The sequence below is a fragment of the Engystomops pustulosus genome, chromosome 4 (assembly GCF_040894005.1).
Source record: "Engystomops pustulosus chromosome 4, aEngPut4.maternal, whole genome shotgun sequence".
NCBI lineage: Eukaryota > Metazoa > Chordata > Amphibia > Anura > Leptodactylidae > Engystomops > Engystomops pustulosus.
The window spans coordinates 88,642,305-88,658,103 of record NC_092414.1 but is presented as its reverse complement, the minus strand read 5'-3'; the positions used below and the strand labels follow the sequence as shown (position 1 = coordinate 88,658,103).

The 15,799-nt window shown below is 39.6% G+C and overlaps 1 protein-coding gene across 14 annotated transcripts in view; it reads left to right on the top strand.

The window, feature by feature from the left end:
- Nucleotides 1-15,799, top strand: part of GRIP1 (glutamate receptor interacting protein 1) — a 325,558-nt gene that overhangs the window by 246,317 nt on the left and 63,442 nt on the right. For all 14 annotated transcript variants that reach the window (XM_072146657.1, XM_072146648.1, XM_072146651.1 and 11 more), the window contains 2 exons: nucleotides 1,113-1,188; nucleotides 4,061-4,206. In XM_072146657.1, the coding sequence (XP_072002758.1) occupies nucleotides 1,113-1,188; nucleotides 4,061-4,206 (222 nt within the window). The remainder of the gene's footprint in view (nucleotides 1-1,112; nucleotides 1,189-4,060; nucleotides 4,207-15,799) is intronic.

Sequence of the window (15,799 nt, the reverse complement as noted above, 5' to 3'; positions counted from 1 at the left end):
ACAAAAATGATAATAATTCAAGACTAAAGGATCCGTTAAATTATTTATTGATAGCCTGGCGGAAGGGGTGCAGAACGAAAGCCATTAAAAATCACATTGGACATTTTAACGGATCCGTTAATCGTCCGTTAGCATCATGTTCTTAGATCAGGGTGCAAAGAGGATTTAGACAGTGACACTGATCATAAGGAATGAGTTAGATCCTTTAAGGTATCATATCCCTCTATTAGGAGAATCACTTTATATAAATCGAAGCAGCCTTTCCACCAAAGACATTGATGGGAGTCATAGCATAAATCACTAAGTTTCAATCCCACCGATTGAACATTGACTAACTATTATAAGTTGTGTTCACTTCGGTGCTTATATTTATTGTTCTAATCCAAACATTATAGATTTTTGTCTTATAAACACTTTTCTAATCCGTCTTTTGTCTTGATCAGAAGCTTCTCATTGATACAGCAGTCAATGCAGTAGAGTAACTAGAAGCTGGTGGGTCCCAGTGCAAAGTTTGTGCCAGACCCCGACTATAATCTATGGTTTATAACACTGTACTAGTCTTCTCCTATGGGAAAGTGACACCTTATGGTCCCCTGAATCTCTTGGGCCTGGTTATGACCGCACCATCTGCACCCCTCAAGTTACTCCCTTGTGTCAATGCTCTATTTAATTTATTAGTTGGGAGACGGTCACCTCCTCACACTTTTACACTGCTCGTGAGATACCTGTATAGAGACAAGTTTTCATATGGCAGAAATCTTTTTTGGATATCTCTGGATAGTACTATAATGTAAAGTTACAAAGGAGTTTTTGAGTTTTTAAAGTTTCACAATAACTGGATGCTGTGTAATTTTTTTCTCATTTCCTTTTATGATGGAAGGCGGATCTTATTTGTTCTTGTAATCTGTACTTCCTATCGGCCTTTAAAGGTTATGAGACTTTTTTGCAGAAGACATTTTAACAGTAATCTTTCATGTTTTAGATTTGGAAACTAGAGAGACTTGAATATGATTTTTGTGTAGAGTGGCTGAGTCTAATAACTTTAGGCAACGCAGCAAACCTAATGTGTATGTGCTTTGAGCAATAAGTGTATTCTGTTTCCTTGTTTCCAGGAGGAGCACATGAGGACAGAAATAAATCTCGTCCTATTGTAATAACTTGCGTTAGACCTGGAGGACCAGCTGACAGGTACAATACATCTTTCCGTGGCAATACAGATGGATCTGGTTTGCTCTGGCACACAAGCAGATAAGCTATGCATCAAATGCTATAAGCAAACATAATGAATGTAGAAGTCTGAATTATGTATGAAAAAAGTTTAAAAGCAACACCGACATAAAGATTTACAGAGGATGCTTATTCCTTAACTTGTTTTTGTTATCAGCAATTACCACTGGATTTTACAACGTTACCTCAATCTTCGCTACAATGCAAATACAATGATCTATGATGACAAAGCTTAACATTATTCAAAATTCCTGACACAACCAGACAGGTGAAATGAAAAAATAAATTGAATCTACCATCAAAAATAAAGGATGCTAAACCAGGGAAACTTACTCATTGATCCAGGCACTGTGACTGTGGTAATATTCTTATATTTGTTATACATGGCATCCTTTCTTCTAAAATCAACTTATATGATTATGCCATTAAGTCAGAAGGCTCTTGTGGAATTGACAGAACCCCTTAGTGCTTCACAGGCTGTTTCACTGTCTCACACTCCCCCTCAGCACTTCCCCCCTCCCTCTGCCTTATGTAATGTCACTGCAGCAATGGAACTTTCAGTGCACAGTGGGAGATGGAAGTGCTCTTGCACAATGTAACAAGAAGCCTGTGAAGCTGCAGCACAGAGGGGCTTTGGTAAGAAGAGTATCCCTGACATCTAATAGTAAGTGTCCCTGGTTTATCATGCTGGATTTTGATGGTAGATTTACTTTAAATACTCTGTGACAAACGGCAAGCCTGTTGCCTGTCCCTCTCTCAGGATCAGGACTAACTTCTGATAATATGTGTGTTTGTTTTGGTTATTTGCAGAATATCCAGGACCAGGATGTGCATTTTATGTAGTAACATGGCGGTAGAAGGTGGAGTTTACACCTGCTTTGCTGACTTGGCTAAAAATAAATGCAGTCAGCCATATCTAGGGGCTGTGTTCTCTGTGCAAAGAGTGCTCAGCATGGAAATCTGTGTGTATGGGCCCATAGAAATATGTGGGGTCGTGTTCTGAACAGACAAAAGAAACCATTTCTGTGAATGTAACCTTTGCCTGTATTGTGGACAGCTCAGCCTCCTAATTCATTAGAGACTTGATCTAGTGGGAACCTGGCTTAAAGGAAATATACCACCAGGATCAATGATTATAAATCAAGCATATTTAGATACTGTTGTGGGCCCCCTCTGTCAGAGTCCACTATTATTTTAGCTTTTTATGCCCTTGTTTTTAAGAAAATAAGGCTTTCGAAATTATGCAACTGAACCTAAAAGGCTCCAGGCTCCATTAACAGCTATGGATCCCAGAGCCCCTCTGGCCCAGCTGGTTTAAAGCTTTTTTTTATTTAAAAAAAGAAGGGCATAAGCAGTTAAACAAACAGAGATTGCACACACCAGCATGTAAATGTGCTTGGTTTACAATCCCTGATCCTGGTGGTATCTTTCTTCACTCTTGCTTCCCCTATTTTCCTCAGAAAGATTATGGTGTTATGTGTCCTTTAATGTAAAATTTTACAAAACTTAGCAAATCTCTTGGTGACCTTTAAAAGGGTTTGTCCATTAAAGAAAATTCTCCCATTTCAATCCCCTAGTGAGGTTTACATAATAAAGATAATTTTCAACCCCTTACTTAACAATTTTATTTGGTTTTATTGCTGTTTAAGCTCCTATCACTTCCTAGGCTTGTCAGTGTAACATTCCAGAGTGTGGGCGGGTCTCTCTCGGCAGACACTTCATGATCCCTCTAGCTCTGTGAGATGTTGTGTGCTGGCAGTGTGGTTAAATTATCAAAGTCTGTGTTTATATACACTTCAATTTAGCTTCTGAACATTCACTAGTATCTGACACATAGAAAGAGAGATAAGACGGATACAAAATGAGAGATGATGAGATGCATGTAACATACAATGACATTTTCAGTTTTGCTATCTCAGCCATAACATACACTGTCAGGTCTGCTGTTCCTCCCTCTCCTGGATAAAAAAACCTTATCTGCCTGTAGCCTGTAGCTTTACACTTCACGCTGTTGCTTGCCAGCAGGAACTCTGTCTGTGTGTGTGAGCTTGTCTTGGAATGCAAGGGTGGGGGCCGATGCAGAGAGGAGCTCAGTGCAATGCCATACAGGAGAACAATCTGCCCTTCCCGACCCTAGACTTCTAATTTATGATCGGATCCCGGGACAACAGAAATTGTATAAACTTAGGACTGATAGAGACAGGATGGAATTGTATCTGTGAAATGCTGTATTTTTGTTATTAACAATAAATTAAAGAATGTGTTATTTTGCTATCCTGAGTATATTTAAGAATCTTGTCTTTGTGGGAATACCCCTTTAAATATATATGACCATGTAAACAAAATATGACTAGTGACTAGTCAGCAAGTTTTTGGCTGGAAGTGCTAGCGTCTGACATTTTGTATTCACATTTTGTACGCTTTGTTCTCACTACGATATTTCACCCTGCCCGTACTTTGTAAATGGTATCTATAGTAGGGTTAGTCCGCAGTGACAGACAGCTAACAATTCCTTGAGTTTATAAGGAAAATGTTAACCTTTTTCTCATGTTTACTTTAATATAGGTTATCAAAAGCTGAGCAAAGCACTAGTCTACTTGCTCTTCATTAGATAGTAATAAGCAGTTATTTTCCCATCAGTGATTTTCAGATTAAAGTAATTTCTTTTCCTCCGTGACCTCAAGCTTGATAACTGTCAAGGTAAATGTTAAGAGTATGGACAAGTAGGATTGATGGCATGAATGTTGCAAATGAATCATTTTGTGTGAGTGGCTATTATCTCTGACCACATTACATCAAATTAATAAAGATTGTTTTTTTCCTCCTGTTCTAGAGAGGGCACAATTAAGCCAGGGGACAGATTGCTGAGCGTGGATGGAATTCGTCTACATGGAGCAACACATGCTGAAGCCATGAGTATTCTCAAGCAGTGCGGCCAAGAAGCAACCTTACTTGTAGAATATGATGTCTCTGTCATGGGTAAGCAGGAGTCCTACCGTATCCTATCTGATCTTTATGCCCTACAAAGTCTATACTGTCAGCACCCTCAACACATCTGGCATTACCAAATTATCGGTTTATTCAGAACTTCCTTGTAGGAATTACAGATTAATGGTACCTACAAAGCTACAGACAGAACATTATGGTAGTGGGTGGTGGTCCCTCACTTCATGGCTTTATGAACTTGGAGTGTCAGAACCAACCTTGACATTTCTGACCCCTTCTGTATGGCCCATGGCACAAGACAGGGCTGCCCATGTCCCTAACTCCTATTTGCCCTCACCATAGAACCCCTTGCTGTAGAAATCCGTCAGCCTAATGATATACATGGTATTGCTTGTGGCCCCATTGTTGAGAAGGTTTCCTTGTATGCAGACGGTACCCTAGTATACTTGCAGGATGCAGGCCCTTATCTTTTGTCCCTTTTGTCCTTGATCAATTGGTTTAGATCTTTCTCGGGTCAGTTGGAAGAAGTTTGTCTTTTTTCCCCTTTTTACTGACGACCCTTCCTGTCCACCTCTGGGTTTTGTTTGGTGTTAAATACCTGAGAGTTCATGCTTCTTGCAATATCAATTTACGGTTGCTGTAATTTGTCGCAGAGTTCAATACTTGGTTTGGGTTACCACTCCCACTCCGCCCTCCCCTAGGACTCCAAGGTTGAACCCTTGGCTGCCTCAATTTATCTCCCTTATTGGGTGGACTATGTGGGAGAGGGGGGGCTGGCTTGCAGTTTTTTGGCCTATGCCTGTCCCAGTACTCTGAGCTGCTGTCCTTTAGAGAATTGAATGAGTGGTTTAGCCTGCCCACGATTGCTTCCTTTCATTACTCTCAGTTGCGTATCCCAGATCTCCCTAATCCACTTACCCAGTCCTATGCCTTCCTACAATTCCACTGCATAATGCCCTTTGATAAGGCCCTCCTGAAAGAGGACAACTCTGACCTACAAGATGAGGACTACAAAGAAGTTGAGCTATCCTTCTTTGATTCTGTGGTGAGTTCTATGGATTTCCTGATCTTGACTTTTTGCACTGTGTCTGGTCCTACCTGAGGCTTAAGTCCTTCTCGTCAGAGGTGTTAGAGTTCCTCAACCTTAACACAGGAGATGGTGTGTCTCCTAGCCATAATTAATGTTAGTACATGGCTGCTATGATAGCTAACATAGCTATGATGGCTGCTAACATTTTCTCCCGCTCTGTCCTCTACTATGGTGATCGTGATGAAATGGAAGGATCAGGATTCGAATGCTCTTTAGTGTTGGATTTTTTTGGTCAATAAGTTTATCCCTCACAGTGAGCTGCTATATAATACTCTTTATTTCTAACCCTTCCTGGGTAGGGTTTGTAGGGGGGAGGGACTGTGTTTTGTGGTTGAGTATGCTGTGTGTGTATTCTTCGGTTTGCGATTATACCGTGTGATTCCTTACTTGGGCATTCTTTACTTGTTGATCCTGCCTGCCCTATACTGCTGTAACTTGACTGCATTTATCAACCATTCTGTAGTTGCAATAAGTCAAACCACAATTATGTGTTTTGCATTTTATTGTTTAATTTATCTAGTTTTGTTTAAAAAAAAAGTCTTAAAAAGCTTAAATAAACATTTACAAAAACACTAAACATTTAAAAAAAAACTAATTTGCGGACAGTGATAAGCTCCACACAAGTTGGCACCCGATCACAGCTGTGCCACAAAAGATAAAGCATGTCTTATTTCTGACCTGATTTCGGACATTTTATGTACATTGTTAGTAGCAGCAGTTCTGTGAAAAATGGATTTATTATTTTCCAGGATTGTGACTGGCCTTGGTGCACCAGAAGAGTGTCTTGTTGCTCGATCTCTGAATCTATCCGCAGACCTCCCCAAGCACTGAGTAAAACTTATAGCAGTCTTCTGGTGCAGATCAATGGAGAGAGGTTTAAGTAAAACTCACCTGGTGCACCAAGTCTAGTTACACCCCTGGAATAAAATTATATTATAGTAACGATATACTTCCAATGCCCTGCTGCTACTAATGTACATATGTATGGAGATAAAGCTACCTAATACTGTCTACAATATATGTTTCGTTAAAACAACTGACAGAATAATTCCCCAGAATGCTTTTTATGGGAACCCTAGCTATTTATAACAAAAATGTCAGAGATGGTGACAGGTCCTCATTAATCCATACCAACACCTCCTACAGAAACTATTACTATGAACCAAATATGCTTTTGTAGTTTTGATTTCTATTAATCTCATAAAAAACGAAATTAAACTCTGTAATAAAGATAATGGCCTTCACCGGTTCACCAAGGAAGCATAAATTATGTGTGACATTTTATTAATTTTATGGACAGGATTAATTGTTACATTGCCTAGTAATCTATAACCATGCACAATGCGCTGTCTCCATTCAATTTAACTACATCTCCAATGGAGCATGTGAATTGTGCTATAAAATTCAAGTGTGCTATAGTGATATAATTATAGAGGAAGGCATTGGAGGGTCTGCCGTCCAAGGCTGTGTGCCCAGCTAAGTTGCAAGAATGTATCAGAAAAACTTACTTTGACAATTGAACAATTTGTTTGTTACCTGATAAGTTCCTCCTTTTCAGATTTTACAATATATACACTGAATTTCTTGAGGTTGCTTTTACCACTCTTTTTAAGAGCACAGAATATTCTGTCCCTAATCATTTAATGTATCATAGTATATCAACACAATATTCAATGAAATCACAGATATTTCATTGCAGCCTCAGGGCTTACAATATGTGTATGTTCATGTACTACAATATTATACAACCCTGACATAATAGGGAGCTGTAATACAGCTCTTTATGTACCTCCAAATGAGTGGTTTAATTTAGAAGGATGAAGTTTTTTTTCTGTATTGCTTCTACGGACAGATATTTTCATTACATGCAGCTCACAGAGTGCTTCTGCCCCATCTGTATGGATTTGCATGGACACTAAGTGGCTCTGCTATGTCCATGAGACCTTTGTCTGGAAGCTTCCGATGTGAAGCTCAGTCCTGGGAAGGAGGTAAGCCCACCACGAGTAGGGTGCACCTTCCAAAGGTATAGGAAGAATGATCTGCGACAAAAAACGGAGGCGCTCTACTCGTGTGTTACAGCGATATGTTAAATCCTGGTTTTGAAAAGCTATAAGTGGACTCTCACCTAATAGCACTATTGATGGTGCATATAAAATAAATCCTGGCAGCCGATCACGTATTCACAAATATTCCACGTTCCAGGATGACAAAGAGACAATTGTATATACAGGCAGTCTGGGTCTGTAGGTTTGTTCTTAAGTTGAATTTGTATGTAAGTCATAAATGTATATTTTATCATTGTAATCCCAGCCAGAAGTTTTTTGGTCTATGTGACAATTGGATTTTAAAAATGTTGGTTTGTCATAAGAACCAGGACTAGCAATAAAGCTTAATTGCAGACACCTGTGATAACTGTTATTACTGTTAATTGTAGCCTAATGCTAAAGTACAGTAAATTACCAACACTCAGAGGTCCATTTGTAACTAGGGGTCGTGTTTAAGTAGAGTGTTCTTAAGTAGGGGACCGCCTGTAATACATATCTGATAAAGTTTCCTGATGGTTCAGGCAGCCTGATGAAGGTCCAAGTTCTGGACCAAAATGCAAAATCGCTTTTAACAATAAATTGGAATTTGGTTGAATACATTGTATCGATTGAAGCAAGTTCCTTGAGTGCTGAACCATCACGGAAGTTTTTTCAGATATATCTGATATGTTCCTATGGAAGAATAACTATACATAAAGGAAATATACCATAAGAATCAAGCATTATAAACAAGGGGCACTTTCTCATACATCCAGGTACCATTATCTTCTTGTATTTGTTATTTGTGACTTCCTTCCTTCTAGGATCAAATTTAAAATGATGCTAATGAGCCAGAAGGGCTCTTGAATGTGTTACCAGAGCCTCTGTGCTGCAGCTTCTTGGCTTCACTGTGCAGGAACATTTCCCATCTCCCTCTGTGCGTGGAAACTTCCACTGCTGCAGTTAGATGACATCAGTCAGAGGGAGTGGGGACTGCTGAGGGAGCAGGGGAGAGCGAGACAGTGAAACAGTCTGTGAAGGTAATGCCCCCAGAGCCCTTTTGACTCAATAGCATAATTATGCAAGTAAAATTTAGAAGTAGGGGGCCATGGATAACAAATATAAGAAGATTGCCACAGTCACAGTTCCTGGATCTATGATAAGTGTTCAAAATCATGCTTGATTTTGTTGGTATAGTTTCTTTAAACTCCATGTTAACAAATGTGTGTTTTCTTGGTTTGGAAACAATAGAGCTGTGGTCCATTGTTGGCGGACCATGTGTCCATTGGTGTGTGGGGTCTACTTACACATTCAATACCTCAATAGAGACGGCCTGCCAATAGAGAATCCCAAACATAGGCAGGTATAGGACCGGCTCTGAGTTTTGGCATATATCTTGGTTGATCCTTAACTTTGTCAGAAATCTGTGCCCTCTTTCCTGTTTTCCACTTTTTTTTTAAATAAGTGGTAAAAACTATTTCTGGTGCATATACAGCCATGTGACAGAAATGTCAAATTTTCTCATGCATTGTTCACCATAAAACTGCGGTCCCTATATGGACCCTATTGGATTACACTTCTTAATCACAAATTCTGCTTTATTAAGTCTCATTGCTGCTATAGGTGTATAATATCCAATTCCTAGACATTATGTCTGGAATCGCATACTTTTGTGAATTGATGATTTGTTCTAAAGACCACATTCTCGTGTGGTACCTCCATTATCACCATTGCTGGTAATTTGTGAGTTTTTTTACCACTACAGTGGAGAAAAAAGTATTTAGTCAGCCACAGAATGTGCAAATTCTCCTACTTAAAATGATGACAGAGGCCTCAACTATGAAGGGCAAAATGAGAAAACACATCTAGAAAATCACATTGGGACATATTTACAAAGGGCTTTGCGTAACAATTTTGTTGGACTATGCAACTTCTTCTAGGCTAAAATGGCTTGCATATGTCTTTAAGAAGTGTCTGCGCCACAATTGTGTTGCACGCAACCTTTTTGTGGCACAGCTGCACTAGTCTCCATGCGACACAAATTAGGGGGTGCGCCGTTGGTCGGTCCGATTCAGTCGTATTTAACTTGCAAATTGTGTTGCAAGCCATATGTTAAAGGTGCACCACAAAAACGATGGTTAACTCTGTTGGGCCAGTGCGGGGAAGTCCAGGACAGGACAGATTCATGATTTCTGGTGCATGATATTAGTGAATCACCGCTCCCAGCATTATTGATGGAAATAGCACTTTTAGTGCATTTTTCGACTTTATAAATAAATATGCCCCAATGTCTAATTATTAAAGAATGTATTTGCAAATTATGGTGGCAAATAAGTATTTGGTCGATAACAAAAGTTCATCTCAATGCTTTGTTATATATACTTTGTTGGCAATGACAGGGCTCAAACGTTTTATGTAAGTCTTCACAGGGTTGGCACCCACTGTTGCTGGTATGTTGGCCCATTTCTCTATGTAGATCTCCTCTAGAGCAGTGATGTTTTGGCGCGGTCACTGGGGAACATAGAATTTCAGCTCTCTCCAAAGGTTTTCCATGGGTTGAGATCTGGGGATTGGCTAGGTCACTCCAGGACCTTGAAATGCCTCTCCTCTGCCCTGGTGTTCTTAAAAGGAACCTGGCATCTGTAACTGGCCTAATAAACCACTACTAGTATATTATCAAGCAGCCTAACACCTTGTAGATTTTTTTTTCTTTCATGGCCCAGCGTTGTGGCTTCATCCAAAAAAACAATTTTGAAGTGAAGTGAATTTTGATGTAAATTGGTGGTATAAAGTCAATGCGGAGGAGAGTTTAACACTGAAGTCAGGGTGGGGAGCTCTGAATGCTTCCTCCACGGTGATTGATAAGTTAAAAAAAGATACGTTAGAGGAAAGTTTACATTTCTGTATACAGAGCTGTGTCCCATTTTTTTCTGTACAGATAACATTAGAACAGCATTATAAATAGAACTAAATTCACCTTTTCCTTGACTTCATAGTTAGTTAATACCTTCTTTACACTGTATATCGATGTGGAAATAAGTTGGCTAGTTAATGGAGAACATCATTATACATTTTTTTCTGTGTTTAGTCTTTAACCCCATAGCGCAGTAAGATGTACCTGTACATTTTATTTCGCATGGGTAGTATGAACAGGGCTCACAGGCTGAGCTCTTTTCATACTCACCGGTGCTTTCTTCACAATGATGCAAACACCCATCGCTAACATCTGCGAGCGGTGCTTGCACCAATCTCAGGTGTTAACCTTTTGATCGCCGCGGCATGGGCGCCGCCATCTTGGCTCCGATCGTCGCTTCCCGTGACGTCATCGGGGAGCGGCGATCCGTTGCCATGGCAGCCACAAAGATCACACAAAGATTTGCACATTGTAATAGATGGTGTGTAAAATCCCCTTATACTGCCATACGGTTTTTCACTGCCATTTTGAAAAATATAAAAAATTCAATAAACATTGATCAAAAGGTTGTACAATCCTAAAAATAAAAGAATTGAAAACGTCATCAAAAGTCGCAAAAAATGACACCACCCTTTTTTTTTTTTTTTTTACAGGAGGTTTTAATTTTTGTAAATGTATGAAAACATTATAAAACCTATACACATTTGGTATCCAAATGATCGTATTGACCCAATGAATGAAGTAGACCTTTTAATTTAGGGCACACAGTGAAAGACTTAAAAATCCAAGCCAGAAAGAAGTGGCGCAAATGTGTTTTTCAATCATTTTCACTGCATTAAGAATTTTTTCCCGCTTCCCAGTATATGACATAGAAAATTAAATACCATCACTATGAAGTGCAATTTGTTACGCAGAAAAGCCATCACACAGCTCTTTACATGGAAAAATAAAAAAGTTATAGATTTTTGAAGGTGGGGAGTGAAAATTAAAGACGCAAAAGCGAAAAAGGGCCTGGTCCTTAAGGGGTTAAGTGTAGGCAGAAAGATGTATTAAAAAAGTGTAAAGTAAGTAGAAAGAAGAAAAGGCGGCACTCACCAACTCTGTGGAACAACTTCTCTTTATTCAGCACACGGTGTAGTACAGGGGGAATGCTGGAGCCATACGGCGACGGGCCGTTTCGCGCTCACTAGCGCATCTTCAAGCCGTACGGCTTGAAGATGCGCTAGTGAGCGCGAAACGGCCCGTCGCCGTATGGCTCCAGCATTCCCCCTGTACTACTCCGTGTGCTGAATAAAGAGAAGTTGTTCCACAGAGTTCGTGAGTGCCGCCTTTTCTTCTTTCTACTTACTTTACGGATCTGTTTTTGCTCAGGCTGAGCAACACCGTGAGGGAACCCCAACAGCAGCGGTCTTCTATGCATACACTCCGAGCTACCTTGTTCCCACTGAACCAACACACCTGCGTTGGACAGACACCTTTGTATGAGCGGTGCGGAGACGCTTTCTCTTCTTGTGGACTTATTAAAAAAGTGTTACTGAACACGTCAACATGTGCATAAACATCGAAAAATGGCTTATTCGGCATTCAAATAATGCTACTGCCTAATTCATTTCCCTGCTTTTCTCATTAGAGTTAAAATGTATGTGTCAGAGGCTAGCAATATGAAGAAATGACAGAATTCTGGATTCTTGTAATCATATAAAGTTGCATTTCAATGAAATCATAATCATTGTTTCATCTCTTTGTTACAAGAAAAGCTTTAGTGGTTGCCTAAGGCTATAATCAAGAATAAATGTGTTTATATCCTGGTAGGCTGTACATCAGCCATTAACAACCACTGTAACCAGAATATTAACTCTGATCTGCAAAGGTAAAAATATTGAAATATATATATTTTTTTTTACTTAAATATTTTATCATTTAAAGAAAGGGGACCAAGAAAAGGAAGACCAATTCTGCCTCTGAACACCCAAGCAGAATTACTAAATTGTGCAACGATGTAAGGATGCCAGTGTCAGAAATGGCAGGATTCGGCATGTGGTGGAAAGGGAAGATAAATTCCTGGGAGGGGCTGGGGATATCCATATTCCAACCAATGACAGAATAGATGGTAGGTGAAGGAGCCTTAAGAATAACTTCAAAGAATTAGGTCTAGAGCTTAAGGGAAGGACCTCCAAGGTAGTATTCTCCGGAATCCTACCTGTGCCATGCGCTACACAGAGCAGACAGCGGGAGCTCAGGGAGTTAAATGCATGGCTCAGATCCTGGTGTAGAGCAGAGGAATTTGGGTTCCTAGAGCACTGGCCTGACTTTTCATTGGGGTACAAGCTGTTTTCTCCAGATAACACAGATAACGAGGGGTCTGCTGTGCCAGGGGAGTCAGAATCTATAAACCAGGATTTGGGGGAGGAGGACAAGGAAGAAACTAAAGAGGGGGCAGGTTATGTTGGTGGGTGGTGAAGTCGGCAGTGAATGAGGGAGTAAGGCAGTGAATAGGGAGATCCACCAGTTACAAAACAGTAGTGAGGATGTAAGTGCCAGTAAAATAACTATAAATCAAATAAATAACTGTGTAAAATTAAAGTTCACAAATGCCAGAAGTATTGCAGGCAAAATGGTATTAGAGGAACAGTTAGATGTTGTTGGTGTAGCGGAGACATGGCTCAATATATCATATCATTGGGATGTTAATATTCATGGTTTTACACACATTCGGAAAGACAGGGCAAATAGGAGGTGAGTGGTGTACTTTGTGGGTTGAACTTCAAAGCCAGAAGAGCATTAAGAAAAATATTTTTGGTGTAATTTATAGACCCCCTAACATCTCTGAGGAAATAGAGGGTCACCTATATAAACAGATGGAGCGGGCTGCACAGGAGGGAACAGTAGTGGTAATGGGAGAATTTAACTTTCCATATATAAATTGGGGTCAGGGCTTGTCTTCATCTGTGAAGGGGTGACATTTTATCAACTTACTGCAGGATAATTTTATGGTGCAGCTTGTAGAAGTACAGCTTCTAACAAGCTGTGGAAATTGTCCAAAATGTCAGTTCTGGGAAACCCTTGGGAACAGCGATAATGACAATTATTTTCTTCTTAAACTGTAAAAAGCAAAAACATGCAGGAAAATAAAAAACATTGAATTTTTACTGTCACATGATGATACTAATGTTAAATGGGAGAAATTCAAATCTATACTGGGTCATTATACTTCTACATTTATTCCTATAGGTAAGAAGTATAGATGTGCTAGATTACACCCCACGTGGCTTACAGCTACAGTTAATAGGGCAATAAATGATGAAAAAGAGGCCATTCAAAAATCTGACGGGTCACCTTCAATAATTACAAAACACTTACCAAAATCTTTAAGAAGGAAATAAAATCAGCCAAAATACAGGGGGCACTGTAAGCTTCAAGTAGAGCTTAGATCCCTTTTTACATCTAAATAACATTGAAGGTTATGTTAAATAGAATTGTTTCCCTTCCTCATCCAATCCCTTCCTTTTCTTGGTTGAACTTGATGGACATATGTCTTTTTTCAACCATATAAACTATGATACTATGTACTACTATGTAAATCTACCACCAAAATCAAGCATGGATAAACCTGGGACAAAAAAACAAGGTAATATGACTGTGGTAATATTCCTATATGTGTTATCCAAGGCCTTCTCCCTTCTTAAATCAAAATGTTAAAATTATGTTAATGAACCAGAAGGGCTCTAGGGGTCTGTTGCCATTAGAGGGAGGGGGAAATGTTCCACAGTAGCAGGAGGAGTTTAGTCAACCTGTTACCTGTGAAGCTGCAACATGGAGGGTCTCTGGTATTTGGAGCCCTTATTAGCATAATTTAAAAAATTGATTTTAGAAGGAAGGAGACCATAGATAACAAATGTAAAAAGATTACCACAGTCACGTGCCTGGATCTATGGGTAAGTGTCCATGGTTTAGCCATGCTTAATTTTGATGGTAGATTTCCTTTAAATTGTAGTTTCCTTGCTGTTGTGCCCTTGATTTAGTTAGCATCACTTTTTTTTTTAAAATAATCTTTAACCTATTCAAAAGGTGTGCAGCCTGGAAGTTTGTGTGTGAATTAGTTTCTGCTGGCCAATGACGCAACAACATTGGGCCCTATAGAGCCTAGAACCATGCTTTAGGGATCGTATGGATAGCTAGGGATAATAGATAGTTAGCTGTGGTTGGTTCATGAATCATGGGCCAGTTGGATGGGACATATCGTTATATATGGTAAACGGAGGCGCTTCTTCCCAGTTAAACAGCGGCTTACTAATTTAATTATACTCAAAATGTCAACATCAAAAATCCCGACCTTGGATTTTGCCATCTAAGGCTTCTCCTCATAACGATTTATAATATTCTACAGTAGCCCAAGTGCATGAAATCACAAGCGTCCTCCACTTTTGATATGTGGATATGCGAGAAGATGGTCAGATGGAAGACACCGGACATTCATCTCATGCTTTAAGGCCTAATTCATTCACACTTCACCGGCTTGTGGCATTTAATGTGTTGACCTGATGGTAATAATGTGCTGGAGCAGATAAATCTTTTCCTGTGCATTAATAAAATAACAATCTCAAAAGAGGAAGGCATTACTATTATTACAAGATGATTATTTCTTGATCAAGGTCATAAATAAGACATCCATTTCTGCAGGTTTATGTGCTTCACAATATGTATGGGGGAAACTTTCACCTCTATATTACAGAAGTAGTATACTGTGGACTTTTTGGGGAAATTTATTATACACCGGCGCTTAGTGATTAAATATGAATTCCTTTATTTATATAGCACACACAGATTGCGCAGCAATGCACAGAGCTTGCCAAATCAGTCCCTGTACCCAATGGGGCTCAATATCTAATCAACCTATCAGTATGTTTTGGAGTTTTGGGCGGAATCGGAGGAAACCCACGCAAACACGGAGAGAACATACAAGCTCTTTGCCAATAATAACCCAGACTTGAACCCAGGTCCCCAGCACTGCAAGGCGGTATTGCTAACCACTAAGTCAATGTGCTGCCTTAGTAGTTAAACCGTTCACCTCCGGGGCTGACATTGACATCAGGAGGCTCCAACCACGTCACTTCATGACCCTCTACACCCACTTGATGTGGAGGTTTTGCAATTATTTCAGGGCTAGTACGTCTGGAAACACGTGTAAAAGTCCTGGTAAATGTCCCTCTTTGTATTCAGCTGGATAAGTGTGTCAAAGCTACTCTACAATTCACCAGAAAATGTGTGTCTTAAGGGTCATTCACAAATCTGTTTTTTTTGCATTATGATTATTAGCCTTAACATGTTCTATTTTGCAGCCTACAAATTTCAACAGAAACTGTTTCGCTAAATTTATGACATTTATGTGCTGGTGTTTTGCTTTCCAATCCTTGCAAACCAATTTTTTTCATGTCTGTGACAAAAACTCAACAGATACTAAACCCTGAAGCGTATACAATACCAACATGCGTTCTTTGCGTTTCCGCAACAGATACGCTGAATAAGCCCTTCCCTGCAGGTTTTTCTGTGTCCCTATCCCCTTTCGAGATTGATTTTAGAGTAGTGTAAAGTCTGTTA